This window comes from Triplophysa rosa, linkage group LG8 (assembly GCF_024868665.1).
Source record: "Triplophysa rosa linkage group LG8, Trosa_1v2, whole genome shotgun sequence".
NCBI lineage: Eukaryota > Metazoa > Chordata > Actinopteri > Cypriniformes > Nemacheilidae > Triplophysa > Triplophysa rosa.
The window spans coordinates 21,197,981-21,224,065 of record NC_079897.1 but is presented as its reverse complement, the minus strand read 5'-3'; the positions used below and the strand labels follow the sequence as shown (position 1 = coordinate 21,224,065).

Genomic DNA, 26,085 nt, shown 5'->3' with positions numbered 1-26,085 from the left:
AATGTAAAAATGGATACATCAAGGAATGACATCATACAAACAGACTTTTTCTCAATTTATTTCAAACGTTATGGAAACTCAGCTTTGGAACAAGCAGACAAATGAATGAGGAATTCACTGGTTTAAATACCTTTTCATATTGTGTTGCTATTACAAATAACCCCACAAAAATCTGAAGTTGTCTAACAAAAACCGAAACTTAATGAGTGTACCTATACATTATAAAAGCAAAGCATCTTAAAAGTCAAGAAAAAAGTAGTTGGTCATAAACGGTAAAAAAAAAACATGACAGAATGGCTACAACAGACAAGGCTAGAAAGTTAAGCTAAGTCTTATCCAAATGAACATTCAGTTGTAGAATCTTGAGGAACCTGTCAGGGCAGAGAAATTAAAGCTTTATACGTTTTATGCAACACTAAATATTCTAAAAAGTTTACATGAAAAGAGAAATTAAACTATGAAAGAATTATAAATGCTGTGATACCTGGCATGCCACCAGAGTATCTGTCATTAGAGCCATGTGAGACATGAGACGATGAGTAACTGAAAGAGCTCAAGGAGGTTGAGGACAACGGCTTCAGACTGGGCACCTGAAAAACATTCCACATACATTCAACTGAACCAAGGTCTTGGGTTTTAAATTTCAAGACTATTTTCCACTAAAATAGTTAGCATTGTAACATTATTATTTAATTTATACAAGTCACCAAATGAATTTGGTTCTTTTGAAAACTCATGATATATATGCAAGGGAAGTGAAGGATATAAAAAGTCACCACATCCTGTGTTAGACAAGTGTGCAAAAGAGCATTTAAAGCTCTGCAACTCTTATGCAATCAGTCATTTCATCTCTTACCTTATGCATTAATATGAACCAGTATAAAACTTTTGTTTCATTCACAATCGACCAAACCTGAGGCTTAATTACACCTGATAAATCTGTGACAATCCAATGATGCTTGTATTTAAAAATCTTTTTTTGCTTAAAGTTACCGAAATACTCCTGAGCCGGTAATCCATGAGAACATCTGTGAGCTTCTGTGTGACCTTCAGGACAATCTGAGCATCGTCCTCATTCTCAATACGAAAATTGTCCTAAAAGCAACAAAAAGTTTAATACCTCGAAATGGTTCATAATGTACATAATTTATGCATTCAAACAAACATCGTACATGCAAAAAGTGAACAGTACCAGATATTTAAGCAGTGTCGCAGGAATGCTGTCGCCCGGACCCATTATTCGGTCTCCGCCCCTATTCATGGCATCATCATCATCGGGGAAAGGTCTGTCCATCCCCTCACTACGCTGGCCAATTTCAAAGCCATCTGCACCCATGTGCATATCATCAGAGAACTGTTGCATGTCCTCTCGTTGCATCATCTCCATGTCTGGGATAGCCATGTCATTGCCATAGCCACCTTGGCTAGGGAAGCCCCCCATATCAGGCGGACCTCTTCTCATGGGGGCCATACCACCATGACCCATAAACTGAGAATCTGAGAAAGGATCTGCAATGAAATCAATAATTATAATTAGGGTCATCAGAAACATTAAATGTTTATAGAATAATTGTCTTTACATAATGTACATTAGAGGCAACGTCTGGGTTAGTGCCATTGGTTGGTGCTTTCATCCCCAATGGCCTTAATGATAAAACCAGACACTTGTAGTTTAGTTTTGAAGCCACAAGTAAATTGAAGTCAGATACACAAGCACTAACCTCGCTGTAACCCTCGAGGAGCAGGCCTATGGTTACCTGCATTTCCTGGAAAACCTACCCAGGGTTGTGCAGATTCTAAGAAAGACAACAAGCATCAGCCATTGAAAAGTTGTAGACCACTTGATAGTGTGTGTGAGATTTTGCTATGATAACAGCTGTATTGTTAGACAGGAAGACGTCTGACTTACTCATCCCCTGAAAAGCAATCACTTCACAAGGCTCCCTCAGCACAACCTGAAAGACATCAGATAAATCATACGATTAGACATCGCTGTTCTCGAAGACGGCAGAATATTCAATTCAGTGTTTGTCTCTCACCTTAATTTGACCTCGGCCCTCTGCATTTTCCACCTCAGCAGCAGCCGCTTTAATGGCTTTTCTGACGGCTGGATCTTTACCTGCTTCCTCCTCCTCATGAGGAACCTTGTCTTTGTGGAGGTGTTTCTGTTTACAAAAAAAAAACTATTACACATCGTATTCACGTGCCAGAGGAATAGGAGCTTCATAGAGGATTGTAAAATAACATCACAAGTATAGAGTATAGTTTTATTAGTCTGTAATATTTTTTACAAACTGTGAGAAGACAATCGCACATTTCACTGCATGCTGTAGGAACTGAGCGAATCAGACACCGATTTGATGAGAACTACTGCACAGATCAATAAGAGTCATGTGATACCATCTGGCTTGAGATCGATCACTTCCCCCACAATTAAATGGCTTTAAAACAAAGAAACGTGTATCTATAGGAAGAACGTGTCAACTAAGCAACCAAGACGTCGTAAATGTAATGTAAATGAAAAGCTAGCGCTCGTGACTTGATACAAATTCATGAGTCGACACCAGAGAGGGGCCTGATTTGCCCCCAACCATAAGAGAGAACAGAGAGATAACACGGTAACCTCTTTGTTAAAGCCCAATCAAATGAGCGCTGGATGATCCATTTGTTTGATCGTAAAGAGTCGCATTCTTTCAAAATTCCCTGTAATATTAATTACTAATAAGCTTTGAGATAAATTGACCCGTTTCCCTTACAATGTCATATTGTGTATGCGACCAATAAAACCTGAAATAACATTTTGATGACAACAACAGTTTTGTAGTAAGACCAGGTTCCTGTATAAGATGCTACAAAAAGTTTGCAAAGGGATTTCATTGTTTCATTGTTCGTTTAAGGTTTTATTTCATATAACCACTGCAAAATGCAATTGCATGGCTAGTAAAATGTTACCAAGTTGTTACCAAGTATCTGAAGCAGTGCTTCCAGCCCAAGATGTGAGAGACAATTTCCTTCTGCAGACGCTGAACTTTGCACAGTTTACACTGGTAGTGAGGAGGCGCAGATTTAGATGGGCTTCGGTACTCCCACACATACTGCAGGCCTAAAAATGCAAAACACACACAGACTCACACAGGTGCACAAGCAAGCGGTATTTCTTGTTTTATGTTTTCTGAGCTACTGCAGACAAAAAAACCTTCATGATGAAACCTATATTTTTTGTATTTTCTCTAACATTTATATTATTTGATCAAATTTGTATATTGTCATTTTCCCCTGTAGTTTCACCAAGCATGTGCAATTCCAGTGTGTGCTGTATTTCAACAGAAACAAACTTCAGGAACGACTCACTAAAAGTCACTCAACAGTAATGAAAAAGACTGAATGCAAAGCTATGAAAGCTGTGAAAAAATCAGGGTTATTCCATCATATATTCATTTTTTAACTGATCCTTAAAACATGTAAAAACATTAGTATAGTGTTGTTTAATAAAGCAATAAGCCCCGCGAAGCAGTGGGTTACAGTGCATTTTATAACAGCTAAGGGCGTTGAGTCGTGCCTAAAACCCCATAGCTGTTATAAAATGCACTGTAACCCACTGCTTCGCGGGGCTTATTGCTTTTATAAAACGGTTATTCCATATGCTTAGCAAGGTTTCATAAAATAAAGTAAATAAAATTATATTTAGGCTATGTGGTGCGGTCAGCCGTTATATATTGTGGTATTTTATAACGGCTTAGAACTCCGCTCAGCCAATCAGAATCAAGGACCAGAACTGACCGTTTTATAAACATGAATATATAATTTTCTTAGCAGAAAGCTAATAATTGTTCTTTACTCAGGATCTGCAAACATTGCATCTTTTTTGTTATTCTGACTAGTTTGTCCTGTTTCAATTTTCTTCAAATAAATATATATTTCCATTCGGGATGCAAGAATGTACTTGTATGTATCTATGTATAGTACGTTTTTTTATAAAAATAATTGAAGTGGTCTCTTATTTTTTGTGTGGCTGTAAAGACACTATAAAAACTGCAATACAAAAGTGTTCTAGGATAAAATGGTAATTTGGCAAAAATAAACCATGACTCACCAACTACTGTCTCTGTGACAGATGTCAGGTGTTTCTGTAAGGAGGGTATGGTCTGGATAGATCCATTCCTGGCAGAAAATACTGTTGAAACACAGATATTATTTAAAAATTTTAAACATTTAGCATTAGCCCCTTTTACACAAACAGCAGTTCTGCTCTGAGCCAAGTTCTGATCTGCGGTGATGTTGCATTGTTTCAGCAATCCAGTAATTTAACAGTTGCATGTGTGAAAGGGGCTATTGTGAATCAAAACCCTAAAAACCGGCTTTAGGGTCCTCGCTTTACTAAAACAACACCTACTGCATCTCCAAAACACTACCAGAGCACTAAAAGCACTCGGCCATTAGTTACTCACAGGCCTACATGTAGGCAACTGTCACATTTTAAAAAGATGTGGTCAAACAAGTCAACCACAACTTTAACCTTAAAAACTGAACAACATATAAAAACTCAACGGTTTTAAAATGAATCCGAAAAGCTGCAGCAAAGCTCACGTCTAGCAACATAAACTGCTTCAGATAAGCGTTACATTCCTAAAAGGAGTTCAAGGCTAACTGCTTTCATTCCATTGAATCTTGATACTTATGCATTTCACACCAACTCATTCCTTTGGCAACTTGATGCACTTCTTGTGGATAATGCCACATTTTGTTTCTCCTTAGCACGACCCAAATGTGCCCAAACAGGAACCAAAGGTACCAAAGACACACCACCTCCATGTGTATTGTGTCTCGTAGGGCTTGTTTGAGTTAAACTATACTGGCCTGCCACCGACTGGCGAGATCTGACGGTTGCAGGTGGGGGGAAGAGTAAAAAAAACTGTTGTCAGGTTGGACACTTTTTGCATAATCTGTGTGTTTAATCTATGGTAGACCACGCTGTCTTTATTCCTGGAGATATTATAAATCTGCAAGATCATTTTTTTGCATTGATATCAGTATATTAAACATCAAAGGTGATATAAAAGCACATTTGTGAGTAAGCTTAACAGAATTGGTCAGAATAAATATGCAACATATGTCACATATATACACATGAGCAGTCTAACCAATAAGAATAAAGTGTGTCATCATCGAGGCTCCCGCAGCTCATTTGGGGGCAACTTCAGCGCCTGACCCAGGCAGCCGATCAGGTTTTGCCCTCACCTTTGATGGCACATGTGATCGTGAGGCGAGTCAGACAAATTTTCTAACCATAATGCATCTCATTTGTCTGGCGGTTGTCATTCTGCGCTGCACTGCGTGAAGTCGAACACACCTTAAAGGACATAGCGACAACACTGCGCAAAGGAGCTCTATGTTGAAGTTTCTAATGTTGTTCAGCATATTTTTGTTCAAATATAATAAACAGGTGCACAGCATTTGTTGGAAAAGGTGCTAGTTAGCACCAATATGAGAACAGTGCTTGTATTTAGGATTAAAGATCCAAAGCTCTGAAAACCCAGAGGTGGCACAATACCGTACCAGGGCCAGACAGAGCTTAAGGTCAAAGGCACAGAACTGGGTTCTGCGTGTAGGACTTACCTATGTCACTATTCGCGGCTGACTTCTTTTTCTGTCATAGACGACAAATATAACCATTGGTAGAGGAGAGAAATAAAGAGGAATTAAAGAGATGTAACATCATTGGAGATGAAGAAGAATCTTCAGTCTCCCGCACATCCTAAATTCTCCCAATTCCCCTCTCCACTTCAAGAGTGGAGTGTGACAGTCTATTGAGAGTTGGACACTTGAGCAATCAAAGTGTCTCCTCACCAGACACGGTCACAGGAGATCTCACACTAGAATAACAAACACAATGGGCCTCATTCATGAAACATTCGTAAATATATGTCATTTGCTCGTAAAACAGACCTTCCCGAGAACTCTCCTCCTGATTCACAAATACTTCGTAAACGTCAGATTTGATAGTAAAATGTGTGTATGTTAATGAATTCCAATCACTCGTAAACATGGCTCGCATGCACGCTCATTCACAATTAGCATAATCCCCGCCTATGAATTACAGCTACGCAAATTACGTATCTAGGAATGCTGGAATCCTCTGGACTTCATTCTCTGGTTTGGCTACATTATATTGCATAAATGCATAAGAGACTAATAGGCTATATGCTTACCAATAAATTAATCAATTAAACTATGTCCACCAATGCATTTTAGCAAGCTAAAATAATAATACCTGGTGCTCTTCTGAAAACGACCAGCTGGTGGCGCTTGAGAGTGCTTTGGAGTTACTGCGCGTTATTCCGAATAGGCGTTGGTTGCTGTGATTTAGAAAATTCGCAACTGTTAGCCTACTTGTTACTAGTATCTTATTTTAAAGAATATTACTTAATATGAAAATGCAGTAACCATTAATATTAACTTCTCCATTGTTGTGTATGATGGTTGGTCAATGCAGTGTTTGTCCTGCCTCTTCTCCACTGTGATTGGACGGCTGTGTAAAAAAGGACAGTGACGAGCTCTGCGTTTTACCCAAAGTTAAAAAGTAAAATATGATCAAAGACAGGGCAAAAGAACTCGTGAAATATCATTATGATACATAGTGCATCGAAATGCAGTGTCATCAGTTTGTCTAAAAGAAGACAGAACGTTAGGTGCGGTTTTACGCACTATTTACACGTGGAATGGAGCAGGTGTACATTTCTTTTGTACAAACTAACATTTTTTAAATACGAATACGAAAATTCATGTCCAAACAACTTTACGAATGATTTACAGAAAAAATCGTTCTGCTCGTGTTTCATGAATGAGGCCCATTGTATCCATCCCAGAGAATGGGTTATATCAGGTAAACAAGAACACTTGATATTATACAACAAGAACATGTTTTTAAACAGAAGATAGAGCTTCAGTGTCATACTATTAGACAAAAATGGGATAAAAACTGGTTTCAAGTCAATGATAAGACAATGGACTTTCAATGTCTTAAATTGTTTTGAAAAAACAAAGAAATCATAAATTTATAATAAAAAATAAATTAATAAATTAAGTGTGGTTGTCCCAGTTTCAATACAGCCTCTCTCTTTTAATGTTGCAAAGATTTTTAAAATGTTAAACGTTAAAATGTTATTTTTATGGAAAAAATGCAGTGTTTATAATTAATGATTAATATGTGCAGGTTATTCGTTCTTTTTATTCATGTGCCCTCATAATCTCACTCTGCAGTCAGTTTCAGTTCAAAATAAAACTCCTGCTCCTGCCAATCAATTCGCCGTGGAAAACACAGGCGACGTCAGAAATGCATTTTAATGGACGACGAGAGGTTCATCTTCGAACAAAACCATGGTTATTTTGTGGTAAAATATTGTTTAACTATAATAATCATGTTTTTTGTTTTAAGTGTAGTAAAACCATGGTTCATTTTTGGAAGGGAAAAAAGCATCACTTATAGCAGTCAACACAACAATATACCAGACAAACCCTTAGCCAACTTTCTTATGGTATAACCCCCCAAAAATCATGAAAAAACAGCTCCTGGCGTACATTGGCACCGCATTGAGGACGGAGCAAAACCTCGCTGGAGCCGTAACGTGCCGCAGATGCGTGCGGTGTAAACAAGGTGTGAGCCTATGTGGCTGTCGATCACAAAAAGATAAAATATTTTTATCTTCAGCTGCGCCTGCCGCAACGAGCCGTACCTGTGGAAGTTGCAGGATTTTGGATGCACAAGCACCGCTTGCACACGTTCGCTCTGCCAATGAAGCGGCCCGCGTTTTGCCACTTACCGCATGTTTCCCTTTTAAAATTAACTGGACAAATGCTACTGCCGCGTACCGTGTGAATCCACCATTACTCTGCTCTATGGCGCGATTCACATTTCTGGTCTAAAACCGCACGGAAAATGCGAGATGCACTGCTTTCTCCTTTACAAAGCGCCTAGGAGTTTGTGCTCTCCTTCCATCTGTAGTCGCCAAGCAACCATGGTCCACAATAGCCATTAAGACGAGGAGGTATAAACAAAGGATGTATGGATCACATGCACTGAAAATACCTTGCAAAAAGTCTGCTACTAGATTTATTTATGCCGTGATCATCTGTGTCTCCATCTTCACTGAGCTTGTCTATATTGGATGGTTGGGTCTTGTCATATGACCTGTGGTGCGCGTGCGGCATTCTGAAAAGTTGAAATATTTTCATCTCGATGCGGCGCCGACGCGCCTAGAAAAACGGGCGCGTCGCACCGCATGCGCATCGCGTCGCCCCCTATTTGAACGAGCTTGCCGCGTGTCTACATTTAAAATAACGAAAATGCGCTCGCAACAGACGGGAAATGTGAGTTAGTGATGGGAAGTTCGAGTCATTTTTGCGATTCGGATGTTTGAATCTCGTTCAGCAAAATGAACTAATCTTTTTTCGAGTCATTTCGTTCATCTGAGCAGAGTTAAATTAATGTTGCATGTTAATAGCCAAATTACCCCATAACGTTTATTTATGCTAGTTTTGATCAGATATATAATAATAACTTATATTGTAGTTAGGGACAAGTTATGAGAAACAGTAATTTAATTATTTCCTGACAGCCATAATATAAACTCTGATATCTGTACAAGAAACAAAAAGGATTATAGCTCAACTCTAGAGACTTATTTTGCCCATATAGGCTGCATTTACAGAAAACATAAATGATTAGTTCACCTACCGAGTCTTCGGGGTTTGAGTCGTTTGTTCTTTTGTCACGTGATATGACAGATGCTTGTTTAATGTATTACATACAAAAATAACTTATTTCCTGACTTCCCTTACAAATATTCATGCAGTTTTTAACTCTTGCTTTTGATGCATTTCTATTATGTATTAAGTTATGTATTTATAATTCATTAACAATTTTGGGTCACTCAAGTATGCAATAAGGTTTACAGGTTGTTGTTTTTTTACTAAAAAGTCTCATGCAGTTTGCAAAGTATATAATAATAGGCTATTGAAATCATTTAAATGTGCAATTATTTAATAAGAGATCACTTGTGTTTTTTACTAAAACGTCTCGTGCAGTTTGCAAAGTATATAATAATAGGCTATTGAAATCATTTAAATGTGCAATTATTTAATAAGAGATCACTTGTGTTATATGCATTAGACATACAGTAAACACTGACTTTACTAGTGTTGCTTATGTTTATATTTTGCCAGCACAGTTCTTATGCAAAATAGTTAGTTATTAAGATAAATTAAAAACACATGCAGAAATCCACAAGATACATTTATTAATATACTGACAGAAAAAAGAACAGAACGGTACGTTTTAGAGAAGATGTTTATTGCACATATATTTTGATAATTTTATAATATTTCTTCCTATAATACAACATATAACACGTACACAATGCATTTGACTGATGATCCGGGAAGTGGTCACGTAACGTTAAAGACTCGGACTCGAAGACTCCGGTACAGGCTGCAGGTTTGCCTGCGGAGCTACCATTTGACAAAAGAACAAAAGGGCTCGGACCCGATGACTCGAGAGACGAACTAATCATTTCTCTTTCCGGTATAAAAGAACGAAAGGACTCGTGCCCGATGACTCGAGAGACGAACTTCATTACTGTTTCTGGTGCAATGTTGCACATGCGCGGTCAACACAAAATGAACGAATCACTCGCTGAGACACTCGTTACTCCCGAGTCATTTTAAAGATTCGTTCAAAAAGAACGAATCGTTCATGAACGACCCATCACTAATGTGAATAGCCCCTATGGCAGCACTAAAGAGCTCCCCCACAATGCATGTATGAGTGAAATCACGTGATGTTTAAACACGTACAGTTCTGAATCTGACCAAAGGGTCTTCAATTTGTACATTGCTATAAAAAATACGTTTGACCTCAGTCCTTGCATAACTCTGCTATTTAAAAGAGACTAAACCGTAATGACTTAATAAAATCAAACTTGATCAATCAAAAGTAATAATAAAAAACTAGGTAAACATGACCTAAATCACACGAACAACAATCTTCACAAAAATTACACGGTGAAAAAAATAAGTACAAAAAATGTATAAAGCTTACCTTTCCTTGCCTGCCCCTCTTATTAGTAACTGGTCGTGGTTCCATACTGTGAGAAATAAATAGCCAAGTTAGTATTACATTTGTCGTCAATAATAACGAATATCCACATCATCTGCAATACTAATGCATTTCATCCTTTTACCAACGGGTTTTTGAAGAGTTTCCAGATAGTTTTCAGTCGCGTATAATATTGTGGGAAAAGATTAAGCGCCGTTCATTTACTGCGATAGCTCTCTTAATACAATCAGAGCGCAGTCATAGTGGACTCACTGACCAAGTGATCGTAATTCTTCTCCTGTTAAAAAATATAAACGATTCACATGTGCGTTATTGTCTTACCTTATATTTTGCAGACGATTGCTTGTATTGTACAATCAATGTCCGACGAGGATCAAACTGGATATTGTATGGTAAGACCCAAGATCTTTTCCGTGTGGCGTCAAAAATAAAAGTCCAATAATTATACTAATGCATGGTTGGGTGCACTTTCTTTTAACTGTTTGCTGCTATATTATTTTTTGCTCCAAGCTTTACTACTATTGTGTTTCTTGGTCATTACAAAAATAGCAAATAAATAGAGTTGATTTGAATTTTTGAAAAACAAATGGCAAAGACAACGGGACGCAAAACCTTTATTTTGAAATGCCGACAAAAACTGCCATAAAATATTTTAAGTTAGATTTACCTACGTATATTTGAGCAATTATAAAGCTATTTTATATTTAGCAACACTAAATTTGTAATTGTACATTTTTGAATGGTCCGATTTATGCAAAAAATTGTGAATGCTCAAGAAAAGCGTTTCTGTCCATAATTTGATCAGGCACATGCTTAGCCGCTATGGTAGCGCTTCCACAGAGCTTGAAGGACCTCAAAAGACTCTATTGCAACACGAGTGATCGCCTCTGGTTAGTTCAATAAACTTAACTAAATTGTTGGTCTGTTGTGATGTTTTATTAAAACTGTAAGTGTATTCCTTAGTGTAATGGGTTTGATCTTGTATGATCGAAACTTTATGATTTTACACAGTTACGTGTTTGTGTTTATGCTTACTAATTAAAAGAGTAAGTTAACCATCACATCAATAAAGAATTAACGTTAGATTGGTGTAGGCATCACGTCATACACATGTAGTACACATCTGCTACAGAAATGCATTGAATTCTGGGATATGCAAAATTGTGCTCTGTTTGCATGATTGTTGTGGTGAAAGTCTCATAAATGCCCGTTTTTTTATGTGTATATTTTAAGTGGTTTTAATATAAAGCATAGTCGAATAAAGCCTTATTTATTTACCTATTTCTGTTATCTTGCTATTATTAACGTTTATTTTAAATAATATGACGCTTAACATCTTTTATTTTGGTTACAGTTTATTCTCTTTCAACTAAGAATGACCAAAAAGCGAAAACGGCAGGATGATTTCCAGAAAGTTAAGCTAAAGGTTGGCAAAAAGAAGCCGAAAGCAGACAATGCAACAGACGTCAACTTCAGATCCAAAGCCATCCATCTGCCAGAGCAGCTGAAGCAGAGTAATGCAGGACCAACCACACATAGGCAGCTCAACATTAAGGTACATTCTTAATTTTCCTATCAATCCTTATCATTCCTCTCAACTTTTACATCATATACTCCCTGTGTCTTTTCTTCAGGATCTGCTGTCCCAGTTACACCACTACAACAGTAATGTCAAGCAGGGAGCTCTGGTGGGTTTACGGGAGTTGCTGTCAGGTCACCCCACTTTGGTTGAACAGCATACGTCGGCGATTCTTTCAGAGGTAGCCGCGCTCTTCACAGACAAAGACGGCACCGTGCGTGCGGCTGCGGTGCGCCTGCTGCGCTTCGTGTCTCAGTGCATCCCCGTCGAGCGCGTGGCACCATTCTTCCCCCTGCTTAGCGCTCACCTCACTTGTGCCATGACTCATATCTCAGAAAGTATCCAAGAGGACGCTCTCCGGGTCCTGGACGTGCTGCTCGAACACTTTCCTGGACTTTTGTCTCAGAGACATAACATTCTGCTGGCAAATTTTTTCGAGCTCATCTCCCAGAGGCGAATGGGCAAAAAGGGCGGAACGGGTCAGGATAAGCCATCGAAAGGACGCTTTGTTTTGTCCTTCAATACAAATCGCTCTGTGACGGCACAGCAATGGAGACTCACTGTGCTGCTTAGGTAATTTTGTCTTCCTCACTCTTATGTTCCTCAAAGGCCACATTACTTTGTTTTGAGAAGGTTCAAAGGCACACTTCTCATAGTCTGCAAGTCATAGTTCAGTTGTTTTGGTCATATTCTTATTTTATGCATGGCTGCAGGCTGAGCCGTTTTCTGCAGGCGGTGGTTGAGGAAAGGCCGCTGGAGGAAGGCATGACTAACAGGAATGCTCTTGAAATGTGGGCTGGGGAGAAAAGCTCGACGACACCTATAGAGGTGAAGTGGGAAGAGCATGCGTTTGGGAAGGGCAGAATACAAATGTTTGAACATTCTGGAGCCACGCCCACCCCACACTCCACATATCGGTTAAGGTAAGTTTGATATTGTTATAGTAACTCTTTGTCTTTGACTGTGTCTCTGAATGTTACATGTGCAGCCCTTATTATGTTGGTTTTCCATAGGCCGGACTCTAATCTGGCAGTTGGAATGAATAAAGATCTAAATTCAGCTGAGACCGTGCAAGGCTTTGCGGGGACACTCGTGCCTCTCCTGCTGGAGATCTGGGTGGAGGCGGCAGGTGGAGAACGCGTGCAGACGGACAGTGGTCACCTGCTTTCGCCAGAGTCCATGGCTCTTATGTTCCAGATTCTGACCATCCTTCAGTTACTCAGAAGACTCACCCCACAGGGAGACCAACAGGACATTCTGGTACACACAATTATACATGCACAAGTCTGTGTCATACAGCTAAAATTATAGTGTGGAACTGGGAACACAAAAACTCACAAACCTCACTTGTGTGGTGTGTTGCAGGACGCCTGGTTTCGGAACACGTACCTAGCTGACTTCAAACATCACTTCATGAAGAACTTCCCGTATGGTCTGCTAGAAGTGGCAAGACATAAGAAAAAAGTTGACGGGAAGAGGTGATCTATCAAGATTGACAGTTTGCATGTGTGTGAAAGGCAGTTGTTGATGTCAGGGGGGCAAGCCTATGATAAAGGGTCAAAGCTGTAGCACCGTTAAAAATAATGACGGCGAGAGATGGAGAAAAAACTGTTCAGGAAACAGATAATAGTTTGACAACTGTCCTTTCTGGTTGCACAAATTATGCGTTTCCATTTTAAGTGTGTAATTGTTAGGATGGTCAAATTTGATTCAGTTCACTTTCTATTGTCATGAGGAGTGAGAATTGTGTGCACAATGCAACATTTTATAAAAGTTTTTTAGTACAAATAAAATACCAAAAAGATTGAAATCAAGATTTGCGAAATTGCCTAAGAAATTAAGTTTAATTAAAATTATGCTGAAATACAAAATAACCTGAGACTTGTATCTCAGGTTTCTACTTGGGTATCACATCTCACTTAACGTCTGAAAACATGTATCTTGATTTAAGAGCGTTTAGATATTTGTACTGTAAAGTACGATAAAAATACTAAGAAATTTATTTTTGGAGTCCTTACAGAGTTATTATAGTTTTTTATCTAGTTGTATTAATATTTTAAATGAGCTTTTTTTAGATTTTTAGTTTCTATGTTAATTTAGAATTTTTTATCAATTTTGATAAATGCTCTTGTCGTTTTATTATGTACTTGTTTATTTTTTATGTTGCTATATAAGATTAATTTGTTTTTATTTTAGTTTTTGTTATTATCATTTTAGTGCCTCAAACTTGTCAGTTTATTTCTGAGGCAACGTTTCAATTTTTCACTTAGTTTAAAGGAGTCATCTGACAGGGCTAAAACGAATATTATCGTTTGTTTTAGATGTAATGCAATGTGTATACACGATTTAAGGTTCAAAAACACTGTATTTTCCACATACCGTGCATGTTTGTATCTCCTCTTTGCCCCGCCTCTCTGAAACACACTAATTTTTTACAAAGCTCATCGCTCTGAAAAGCGAGGTGTGCTATGATTGGCCAGTTAACCAGTGCGTAGTGATTGGTCGAATACTGCAAGCGTGTGATGGAAATGTAACGCCTCTTACCATATTTGGAGCATCCGGTTCCAAAGCAATTGTACTGACAGGTACGCCCACCTTACTTGCGTATACATTTGGGCGGTCTTAGTCAAGTCATACCACGAACTGATGTAGATTTGTGGGGGTGTGGTTACACGAGGCGTTTCAGGCAGGTCTGGGTGAGCAGTCGCTTTTAGATAGAATGCATCTTTTGTTCCGACACTTTAATTTTTGCAATTTTACGTGTCTAATACATGCATGGGCAACTTATAACACACCAAAGACACAGAAAAACACGTGTTGGCGCCATATGACCCCTTTACGTTTTCCTATAACTTTAAGGCCAATATTTTATTTGATTTCAATAAACAGGAATGTTTATAAAGTTTTAGTCAACTAAAATAACCTTGCCTTGCAATAGTTCAGCTGATGGTGACATACAATTGACAATAAATGCGCTATACATGTCTCTCCATGTACATACGTGTGTAAACATTGTGGATTTAGTGCATTTTCAAAACTTTGCTCTGTTTGTTATCTTCAGGTTTCATCAGCAGGCAGTTGTTGCAACTGTCGCTGGAGGCAATGTGGAGCCTTTGGCCCTAAACGTCACATTGTGCCAAGTTATGGTGACTCTCAGTCTTAAGGGCTGCAGTGACGGAGTGGGTCAAGATGCAGACTGGCTCGGACCAATCAGAGATTTCATTAAAGAGACACTGTCCAGTGGGAGCAAGCTGAGCTCAAAGCACCTGGCAGCTTTACTGGAAGTCGTCTGGAGGATGATTGTTACCCAGCGCAGCCGTGGTGAGAACCTGGTGGAAGATTTTTTGTTGTACAGCATATATGAGAGAAGCCTGGTTGTTGAGATATGGATTACTGTATTTAAAGTATATGTATGTTTGTGTTTGCAGTGGTGACAGATGAACTCCTGCAGGCCGTGTATGTGCAGTACCAGCAGAGGAACCTCGGTGTGACCGTCCGTACACTGCTGCTGAGCTTTTTCAGTCAACTCTACATTGAAGAACATCAGAACCACCCTCATATTGCCAGGTACATACCTGTATAAAATGAGCAAACTGTATCCGAGGTGGATTGTGTGACATAATATCACCTGCAGGCCGAAACCAAACCATACTAGGAAACTATACCTACAATGAGAACTCTCTCTCACACAGGAGTAAGATTCTGGCATGCTGGTTGGCATCACTACCAGTGCAGTTGGTTCAGTTAGGCAGTAGGAATCCTCAGCTCTCCGCACATCTTCTGGAGACGGTGCAGTCGGCTGCCGCCAGGGGCAACAAGGACCTTCTGAACATTCTGCAGAAACGTGCCTGCAGTCTTTATGGTAATCGTACATGCTCACAAATAAATGACCGTAGAGCGCACTTCAGTGCGTGAGAGGCCTGTGCTTGTGTAAGAGTTCGGCTGGTTGGGAGAGAGAGAATAAGACCGGCGGCGTCTCTGTAGTGTTGTGTTTCAGGACCACAGCGCTCTCTTTGTATGCGGTGACATCAGCAAAGTGCGTCAGCGGCTAATAATGTCTGTCTATCTGTGATCACTGACAGGACAGAACTCTCTGTCTCTCTCAAAGACACAGAAAATAAAGACATACATTCATGCCTGCTCATTGCGCAGTAGCTGTGTCATACTTTTGTCACAAGGGGGAGCACTTTCTTTGCTTTTAGAATGAAGTGTTGGTTACTGCATTAAAGGGACAGTTCACCCCAAAAAAATGTTTGTCATTTACTCACCCTCGAGTTGTTCCAAATCTGTATAAATGTCTTTGTTCTGAGAGAAAGATATTTGGAAGAATGCTTGTAACCAAACAGTTCTCAGCCACCATTGACAACCATAGTAGGAAAAATGACAATGGTGGTCAAAAGTGCCCCAGAACCATTTGCTGTCCTACAATCTTAACAACTATCTTCCTCTGTGTTCATGAGAACAAATACATTTATACAGATTTGGAACAACTTGAGGGTGAGTAAATGAAAACAGAATTTTCATTTTTGGGTGAACTGTTCCTTTAATGGGGTCATATGGCGCGATTTCTGTGTCTTTGGTGTGTTATAAGTTGCCCATGCATGTATTAGACACGTAAAATTACAAAAATGAAGTGTCAGAACAAAAGATGCATTCTATGTAAAAGCGAATGCTCACCCAGACCTGCCTGAAACGCCTCGTGTAACCACACCCCCACAAATCCACGTCAGTTTGTGGTATGATTTGACTAAGACCGCCCAAATGTATACGCAAGTAAGGTGGGCGTACCTGTCAGTACAATTGAAGAGGAACCTGATGTTTCAAATACGGTAAGAGGCGTTACATTTCCGTCACACGCTTGCAGTATTCGACCAATCACTACGCACTGGTTAACTGGCCAATCATAGCACACCTCGCTTTTCAGAGCGATGAGCTTTGGGGGCAAAGAGGAGATACAAACATGCACGGTATGAGGAAAATACAGCGTTTTTGAACCTTAAATCGTGTATACACACTGCATTACATCTAAAACAATCGATAATATTCGTTTTACCCGTGTCATATGACCCCTTTAAAGGATTAGTTTACTGAAAAAGGAAAACAGTTTTTATTTACTCCCAGATGTATACAACTTCATTTTGAAGTTAGTTCTTTTATAGATTTTAATTTCACTAAAAAATATTAATAGTTTTACCTTACAACTCTTTTCTAATGCTTCCTAAGGGACACATTGGAATTGTTTAAAATTTAATCGTTTATAAATTATGAGAATGTTTTTGTTTTTCAGTAAAATAAGTCTTTTAAGTAGTTTGTGTAAAAATGACAAAAAAATCGTTTTTTTGGTAGAAATATTGGAATATATAGCATAAGTCACAGGCTTTAATGGTCTTTTTTACCTCTTTTGGTCACTATGATCTTTTATTGTATGATTGAAAGCAAAGAGTATTTCTTAAAAACATCCTTTAAAAAAATCAAAAAGTTTTAATTTAATATTACATTTCTTTAATATTTCTCTCTGTTTGTTTTGTATATCTCTATTCATCAATGTTACAGATCCACAGGATGGCTGTGTGGTGGTGTTGCCTGTGGAGTCCCAGAAGAAGCTTGTTCAGATTCTTTATTTCCTGCCGGTGATTCCCCCAGAGCTTCTCTCATGTCTTAGTCAGGTCTGCAACGCTGGAAGAGTATCAGCTAGCCTGGCCACCACACTTATGCGCACTATTCACCTGAGGTATGATGGGAGTGACACGTCCGCATACACTCGTGCTATCACATGTCCCTAGACATGGACCTAATGGTCACTATTTGAACATGTAGTGAACTTATTTTTTTATATTTTTTGGTTTACTTTTAGTGTAAGTTTCACTTCTGTTTTAGTATAGTTCTCTGACTTGACAAATTGATGCCTTGTGAGTCAAGTGACACTGAAATATGATTCAAACAAAAAGGTGAAAATAAATAAATGAGGTATTTTGTACCAGACCGGTAATGCATGTGCAGCTCAACCCTGAAGCGAAGCTGCTGTTTGTGTCTGTCTGATATGTTTAGAATGTCTGTCTGTTTTCGTTGACTGCCGAGAGGAGACAGCGACCTCTGAGTTTTCACTGCTAATAGAATCAAACAATTTAACCAATCAGAAGCAGCCAAGCACTGTGCCGGTCAGAGGATGGTCAGTTCCCCCATTTACCTCGGATTGGCCGTGATTGGTTGTAATGGGGCAGAACTGAGCCACGAGTCACTGTGAAGTAAAGCAGAGGTCAGACTGCAGGGTTGTTATTTATAAGATGAGACATATTTGTTTACATTATTTGTAAATGGAATAAGTTAGCAATCAGGTTTATTTTAGCTGTGGACAGCTAGCAGCAGGAGATACATGAAGTTAATGTAAATTGAGAAGTAGTGTCAGTCCTCATAGGTTTGTCTTATTTTAGATTTTTGCCAGATTTCATCTCCATTATTTGGCAGGTTTCTGTACTGCTTTACTTAAAATGTAAAGCGAATCAGATTTTTGATATGATACGATGTGTGGTTTTGTGTCCATACAATGAAAGTCAATGGGGAGCATGTTGTTTGGTTACCCACGTTCTTCAAACTATCTTCTTTTGTGTTCTGCAGAAGGAAGAAAGTCATACAGGTTTGGAATGACATGAGGGTGAACAAATAATAATATACTTTTTAATTTTGGGTGAACTATCCCTTTAATCAATAATAATTTCACGAGGGCTGTAAAAATGCTCTTCAGTGTTCCTGCTTTACGTAAGCAGATGAGATGCTGGATAATCGACAGAACATTCCTTGGTGAATTCCTTTGCATGCTGAGGGCCTTAGGGTTTGTGTGAGTACATTTGCATGTGTATCTTTGTGACATGCTGTGTCCCCACTGTGGTTTTTAGTCACTAGCCTAAAGCCACTCTTTTATTTGTGTTTTTTCCTCAAATCCTAATGGGAATGATGTTTGAGAACACAGCGACAGTGTTACATGAGCCCTTGCGTGATGTGTGAGTGTGTCTTGCACACAATGCCTTTCATGTGGGCTCTCTGTTTGCTCATAAGGAGAACAGAAAAACAGAGCGGAGGGGTTAAAAGTAAGCTGATGCTAGAGTGCTGTGATGCCTACAGGGGGCAGTATTACACTTTTGATGAAACGGGAACTAATCGGCAAGACACATATCGGTGTCCGAGTTTTGCTTCAGGCTCCCTGCTCAAAGTCACACCAGAATTCAGAAACGGAACACTATGGCAAGCAAATGAACAGCGACTGTGCTTTTTAAACAGTCTGGATCGGTGACAGAATTCCACCATGAGAACCGAAGCATCACTTAACACTGCTTCTGTTCGTAGCTGGACTGCGTGACATGCCTTTCATGAGTTCTGTCCTTCATGAGAATTTCCTTTTCATCACATCAGCGTAGCAAGACTCATGAAGAGTGGCCATCAGGTTCAGAAAGTGTTGCTAAACTTTTTTGTGAGTTTGTGTGTTTGTGTTAAATTAGTTGATGTGCACACATACGGACATACAAACTGTAGCACTTTTTTTAATGCATCTCTTAGTGACCGTGTGTTTGTGTGCATGCGTGAGTGTGTTTTCAACCCTTTTAACTAATGGGTTGATGGGATGTAAGCCAGTCGTTGTGTGTTAAGGAAATCCAGCACATGCTTGTTTTATGATCACAAGAGTAACGAATTCAAACCAGCTGAAAGATCAGATATTCATTCGTTCATTGGCCTCAAGACTGATGCACATCTTGAAGAGAGAATCATGGGACTGTGTAGATTGTCCTTGAGTAGCTTTTACACAGTCACTCCTTCACATGCATGCACGCACACACACGCACACACACACTCTCAGATTTCCTTCTCAGAAAAGCATGACTGAAACGCTCAGTTCTAACAATATCTTGCCATCAATGTGCAGTGAAGCCTTGAACTCTCTCTCACACACACACACACACAGAGAGAGAGAGAGAAGAACAGCAACACAAATGCAGCTCATGCTGGTTTGACCTCGAGTTCTTGGTGCTGGCCGCCTGGTTCCCCCGCTTTCTGTATTTCATTTACTCGTATACCTTAGTGATTCTGCACAGTTACAGACCAAAGTACATGTCCAGTATCTTTTAAACTTGAAAACGGAAGATTTGTATTTACAATATCACAAAGATTTTGCATTTATATTTTACATTTATGCATCTACTAAATGAATAAATGTAAATGCATAGTGCATTTAAGCTATTCATTTGAACAGTTTGAACCCATGGCGTTTGCTTAATGATCTACAGGAAAGTGAGCTACAGAAATTGTACTTTTTGTCCAGTTTGCTCAAGTTTGTCAGAATTATTTTACGTTTTTAAGATACTTTCTTTATTAGGTCATTATTATAGGCTTTTAAATGTTTGAACAAAATGCATGTATATATACAGTATATATATAATAATATATATTCCAAATTTTCATTTCACATTAGTATTTCTAGATGTATTGTGATCCTTCCAGTCCAGTGTCTGTTGAATTTCAACAAAATCAAACCTCAGGAGTGACATAAAAATCAAGGTCATCATATAAAAATAATCGTTGAACTTTTCCTAAATACATGTAGAAATATGATTACTGTAAAAGTGATGTTAATTTGACCAAAAATATTAACCAAAAGTTACTATTGCTAAAAAGTGAATCTGAACTTGTTTTCTTTAAAGTATTTGAGGTCTGAAAAAATACAGAGCATCTTTTCTGTTATTTTGCCCTGTTTCTCCAGTTTTCATTTTTTTGCAAATAAATTCACAGAATGAAACAAAACTGATCATTTCACCTAAATGCATACCTATAAAAAGTCAATTCCGACAATTCAAACGGAAAATAATTTTGAAATGGTTGAAGTATAGATGATTACTGGAGGTGGAAGTTTTAATGAATGTAGGCAGTTACGGGGGAAAACTCTTGGAGGCACATGGAATGTTCTAAAAGCTTCTCGGTTCACCCAGTGTGTTGTCTGTCATATTGGCCGTGATTGAGTCTATAGTATAAGGGTGTGTGCTGCTGTGGCGGGAGGTTGATTTCAAAGGAAATGGAGGATCTCCGATGGCCAGTATTTTTAGCCTGACATTCTCACTAAACGCGCGCACACACACAGGTACAGTGTGAGATTGTAACGGGAGAGCGGATCAGTGCCTGCCCGCTGCACAGTAATGCATGTGTGCTTCCCCGCAGGTCTCCTCTGAGTGGCTGGTCGAGCGGTTCACAGGATGTGCCAGTGAAGGATGTCGATTACCTCAGTTTCTTTTTCACCACGCTAACAGGTGCACAGACGCTCGCATCAGACGTCCCATTCAATGATACGATTGCTGACAACAAGCTTGATCTCATTCCCATGATGCTTTGCTGCAGGTTTCTCCTCGGAGACTTTGGAGGCCCTGCAGCACACAGATGAAGACTGTCTATTGCCCTCGTCCACTCTCTCTCCGCTCAGCGTGCTTGCCACCACCCTGGAGCAGTTCCTGCACCATTGGGATGTGGTGGAGGTGACTCTCTCTCTCTCTCTCTCTCTCTCTCTCTCTTTTATTGTGTCTTATCTGCCAGTTTCTTTTTTCAGATTCAGTCCAACAACTTGTGTTATGTCAGTTGTTCTCTTGTCAGTCAGTGGTGATCGTCTCTAATCCTTCTGTCATCCGTCGTGTCCCCCGTGAGCGTCTCTTTTATTTCTCATCTGCTCTGTCAGTGACTCTGGCTTCTGTCAGTCAGTCATTCATCATTGAGGGTTGGCTGCTTTGGTGTTATTCTATCTGTCTGTTGTCGGCTGGCTTCATTCACATTACACGGCTTAACTGGGTTCAACGCAGAATTTACATGTGACAATTTTCCCCTCATTGAAAGCTAAATGATACGCAACAAAATAACAGCCAATCAGAGTTTAGTTTCATGTTTATGGTGCATCTGTACTTGTTTTTATTTGGCTGCTTCATACACTTCATACACAGTGTTAGCGCACCCGTGTGCATTAGTTTTAACTCCTTTATTCCTTTAAGCATCTAGATGTTCAGTTCAATCAGTCCAGGGCCACTCGGGTTGATATTCCACGCACAAGTACGTCTGAGTTTCCCTCCGGAGAGAGGCAGTCTGTTGAGCAGGTGGGAGGTTTATCGCATCGCACCGGTGTAGGTGTCTCCATATTTCAATAAGGGCTGGTTATCAGAGCGCTCCTGGCTAAAGCAAATGCTAATGCCAGCCAGCGGACACCATCGCCAGCTGACATTTTACACGGAAATTAAAACCTAACAAAACCACGCCCTTGGGCGAGGGTCTGACTCTCAGCGTCCCCCTCCCACTGCTACACCCTCATGCACACCCGACTAAGACAAACTAATTTCTTCAAGCGCAATTTTGTACGGACTTTCATTTTCTGAGTCACTCAGACAGGACACGTATGAAGGGATGGCTGGCATCTCTGTGGAAGCGAGAGGTAATGAGAGGGGATGTGGAGATGATGCCAGCAGGTGAGGCTCTTAAAGGAATAGTTCACCTTCAAAATGAAAATTCTGTCATCATTTACTCTCCCTCTTGTCATTTCAAACCTGTATGACTTTCTCTCTTTTGCAGAACACAAAAGAAGATATTTTGAAAAATGTTGGTAACAGAACAACACAGCCCCCCATTCACGTCTGTTGTAACCAATGCAAGTGAATGGGAGGCTGTTAACAACATTCTTCAAAATATCTTCTTTCATGTTCTGCGGAAGAAAGGAAGTCATACAGGTTTGAAATGACAAGAGGGCGTGTAAATGATGACAGAATCATCATTTCGAAAGTGAACTACTCCTTTAAAGTGATAGTTCACCCAAAAATGAACATTATTTTATTTATTTACTCTATCATTTCAAACCTGTATGACTTTCTTTCTTCTGCAGATCACAAAAAGAGATGTTTTGAAGAACGTTGGTAGCCAAATAACATCCGTCCCCATTAACTTCCATTGCATGGGCACAAAATCACTGGGACATTTCTCAAACTATCTTCTTTTTGGGTTCCACAGATTAAAGAGTCATGTACATGTTTTGAACGACACGAGTGTGAATAAATGACAGAATTTTTATTTTTGAGTAATAAGATTTTAATTTCCTTTAATAATAAGGTGAAATCAGTCTCATGTACACAGGCACACTTCTCTCTCAACGCTATATTTTGCCTTGAGCTTAATTCAAGATTGTATTTTAAAGCAGTGGTTCTCAAACTTTTTCGTTGTAAGGCCCCCTTTGTGTTAAGTGCATCGCTTTGCAGCCCCCCCATATAAAGACGTATAATCTTAAATTTAGAATTTTAATTAAACCAAAAACATTCAGTTATACAATGCTGGAAACACAATTCGTTTGGTTGGTGGTGTCATTTTTCTGATGTTTGATTGCATAAAATCTATGATAAATTTCTATATTTCATAAAATGCCAAAAAATCTGTGGCCCCCCTGGATCCATCTTGGGGCTCCCAGTTTGAGAACCACTGTTTTAAAGCCCTCAACATTAAGTTCTTCAAAAACGTCAAACAAACTTTTAGATAATAAAACTGAAGCAAACGTTTTAATGACCCTTTTCGCCTTACTAAAATACTAAGCTTTTAAATAATGAATTTTAAAAAGTATTCATTGGATAGACTTTTTGAAGTGTTTGCATTGTTGGAATATGCCAAACAACAGAATTCACAGGAGTTATTAATAATAATACATTTTAGCACCTTGTTCACAGCTCTGCTGAAACATCTTAATGTGCTAAAACGTAAAAAAAGAAACAAAAGTGTGCTGGTAATCCCAATGCGATCTCCAATAGTCACACTTTTAAATGAAATTCACACTTTGTCAGATATTCTCACTACCAGATATATAGCTCGGCAATTAACGTCAAATCAGGTTTGAACGTTGCGTGTGTTTGAGCGTGTGGCTGCTGGGGGTCCTTTCCTTTATTGCCAATCAGGCGTGTCTAATCTAAAGCATGTGTAATGTGTTCTTAACACTGTTAGTCTGATTAATGTCTGATAATAACCTGCTCTGAATGACATTCCGCTCCATCTTTCATTTAAACTAATCTGCCCTAACGCTATTAGCACTATTTGATTTCTCACATACACTCACACACTTATTTGTTTGGGCTCATAAAATATCAGTTCAGAGTGGCAGGCCGCCGCTAATCTGTCCAGTGTCAACTTCTATTATGACTAAACGGGCGCAGCGGTGTTGTAAGTGCGTGTGTATGGTGTGTAGGATTCTTTGTTCCCTGTTGGATTCTGACTTCAGCCATATGTGCCAGATGTAAATGTATAATTCAAAGGTGTACATTCTTTGTTGACTGGGATTTCATTTGTATTACATCTTATCTTTCATTCCGTAAAATGACTTCACTGAATTTTTCTTCTGATGACTAGTTTCTCAAATCAGTATGTAGAAAATGTATAGAATTTTTTTTTTCAAAATTTCAAACATATTTTAATTTACATAGTTTCTTATAAATGAAAATTCTGTCATTGGCTCACCCTCATGTTGTTACATGGGTGTGCTACAACTTGAAAGTGAATTTTTCATATACATAACTACTCCATTAAACACCTTGAACATTCTCACATCAGTGCAGATTTGCGTTGACACCCAATTTACAGTGAGAGAAACCTGAGAAGACCTGCTGCTTTTGTAAGTTTGCCTGCTTACAATGAAATGAAGGGTCTATCATATTTATGGTAGGTTTATTTTAACTGATAAAGACAGAATATTAAAAAAATTCAGGGGAAAAATGTTATATAAAGGTTATAAATTGATTTGCATTTCAGTCAGTGAATTAAGTATTTGATCCCCTACCAACCAGCAAGAATTCTGGCTCCACAGATTGGTTATGTGCCTATATACATTTTTCCCGTTTTTTTCCCAGTTAAAATAAACCTACCATAAAAATGATAGACCCTCCATTTCTTTGTAAGCAGGTAAACTTACAAAATCAGCAGGGGATCAAATAATTATTTCCCTCACTGTATCCGTTTTGTTTAAGAAACTTGACTACACTGTTTTTGTAGGAGGTGTGTCATTGCCTGGAAACTCTGGGATCACGTGCACAGTGTTTTGATGTAATACAGACTGCCATCATTAAGAATCTGGTGAGTTACCAATGTTGTTTAATTGTTATTTTATTTTATTACATGTACACCATTCTCAAATGACAATTATATTTCATTTCTATTTAAATTTCAGTTCAATTCTTGAATTTAAAATGTCAACTAAAATGTCATAATTTCTAATTGGATTCTTCTCGTATTTTCTTACGGGGTTTAGCCAATACAAATCCCCACTGGACACGGACCACATTCCCGTGCCAGCAGTAGGTCATTGTGTGTATTCTGACTTATCCGATCTCTTTGTAGTGTGGACTAGCAGTGGTGCCCGACTGTTTGTGTACAGCAGTTCTGAGGTGTATTCCTCTGTTACTGGATATCAACTTCCTGCCCAGCGACACTCTCCTCCACTTCCTGTCTGACTGTTGCCTGACCATGCTCAATCTCCTGCTGCAACTGGAGCAGAGCACCCGCAAGAGGTGTGCACAAACACGCATGCACCCACCCACATGTTGTAACACATATTTGCAAATATTACTTATTTCAATTTATATAGCAATTGTATTGCTGAGGTCGGAAATACATATGTAGGGTTGTTGTAATAAAATTAATAGTTCAGGCAGAAATAAGAAATGTTCAATTTTTGCCATTAGTTTTGTTTTTAAATTTGTGTTTCTTTCCTTTAGGGATAGGGTTTGGGAGGCATGTTTCACCGCGCTGAGCGCTGTACCAAGGCTTCTGCGATTGGTGCTTCAGTCTTTCCGCGTTTGTGACCTGTGTGAGGAAGAGCTCCCACTTCTGGCACAGATACTGTCATTACTTCTTCAGCACGCTCAGTTACGCAACCACATGATGGCCAATGCCAGTCTTCTGCAACACATCATACAGGACTTGACGGTATAGTCTATAGAAAACTATACAAACTTCCTCGCTGTCTATAAAGTTTACATGGTTGTGCACATGCACTCTTTCATATACCATTTGTTGGGTCGGGTAAAAGCAGATTATTTTCAATAGTTGGGACTTCAGTTGGTTGTGAAATGTATTTTTTATGAACCCTTTAAATCTAGGATACACTCTCATTGTTGTGTTTTGGCTTTTCAGCATTTCTACAGCGGAGAGACGCGAGAGCAGTGGCTGACTGACTTGTTGTACTGCTACAGCGTGACGCTCTCTGGTCCCCGTGCCAACATGGGCATGAGAGAAATGTATTAAACATTACAGTATCCATCGCTACAACCTTTTTGTTTGTTTTTCCTAAATAAACACACAGTTGTTTTGTATAAAATGAGGAAAATAAACCTTGTGGTAATTGATTGAT

General features: G+C 39.0%; 2 protein-coding genes across 3 annotated transcripts; one reads left to right on the top strand and one right to left on the bottom strand.

Annotated features, from left to right (window-relative positions):
* Positions 1–42: 42 nt before the first annotated feature.
* si:ch211-197h24.6 (uncharacterized) lies at positions 43–10,519 on the bottom strand. The gene is made up of 12 exons (XM_057340479.1): positions 10,436–10,519; positions 10,097–10,142; positions 5,617–5,647; positions 4,094–4,174; positions 2,964–3,103; positions 2,040–2,165; positions 1,910–1,955; positions 1,722–1,796; positions 1,193–1,509; positions 994–1,095; positions 485–590; positions 43–371 (listed from the first exon to the last, which is right to left on the bottom strand). Exons 2-12 carry the CDS (start codon positions 10,139–10,141, stop codon positions 349–351), a joined length of 1,092 nt encoding a protein of 363 aa, XP_057196462.1. The 5' UTR covers position 10,142; positions 10,436–10,519; the 3' UTR covers positions 43–348.
* Positions 10,520–10,905: 386 nt separating this feature from the next.
* On the top strand, positions 10,906–26,084 carry tex10 (testis expressed 10). 2 transcript variants are annotated; one of them, XM_057339167.1, is made up of 17 exons: positions 10,906–11,004; positions 11,469–11,669; positions 11,749–12,266; positions 12,407–12,616; positions 12,707–12,953; positions 13,059–13,171; positions 14,755–15,014; positions 15,122–15,260; positions 15,386–15,555; positions 17,247–17,424; positions 20,895–20,983; positions 21,072–21,205; positions 21,710–21,811; positions 24,729–24,809; positions 25,074–25,243; positions 25,451–25,661; positions 25,869–26,084. In XM_057339167.1, the coding sequence occupies exons 2-17, from the start codon at positions 11,490–11,492 to the stop codon at positions 25,977–25,979; spliced, it is 2,913 nt and encodes a 970-aa protein (XP_057195150.1). In that variant the 5' UTR covers positions 10,906–11,004; positions 11,469–11,489; the 3' UTR covers positions 25,980–26,084. The 2 variants fall into 2 exon arrangements, with proteins under 2 accessions (XP_057195150.1, XP_057195151.1); XM_057339168.1 differs by lacking the exon at positions 21,710–21,811.
* Position 26,085: the final 1 nt, after the last annotated feature.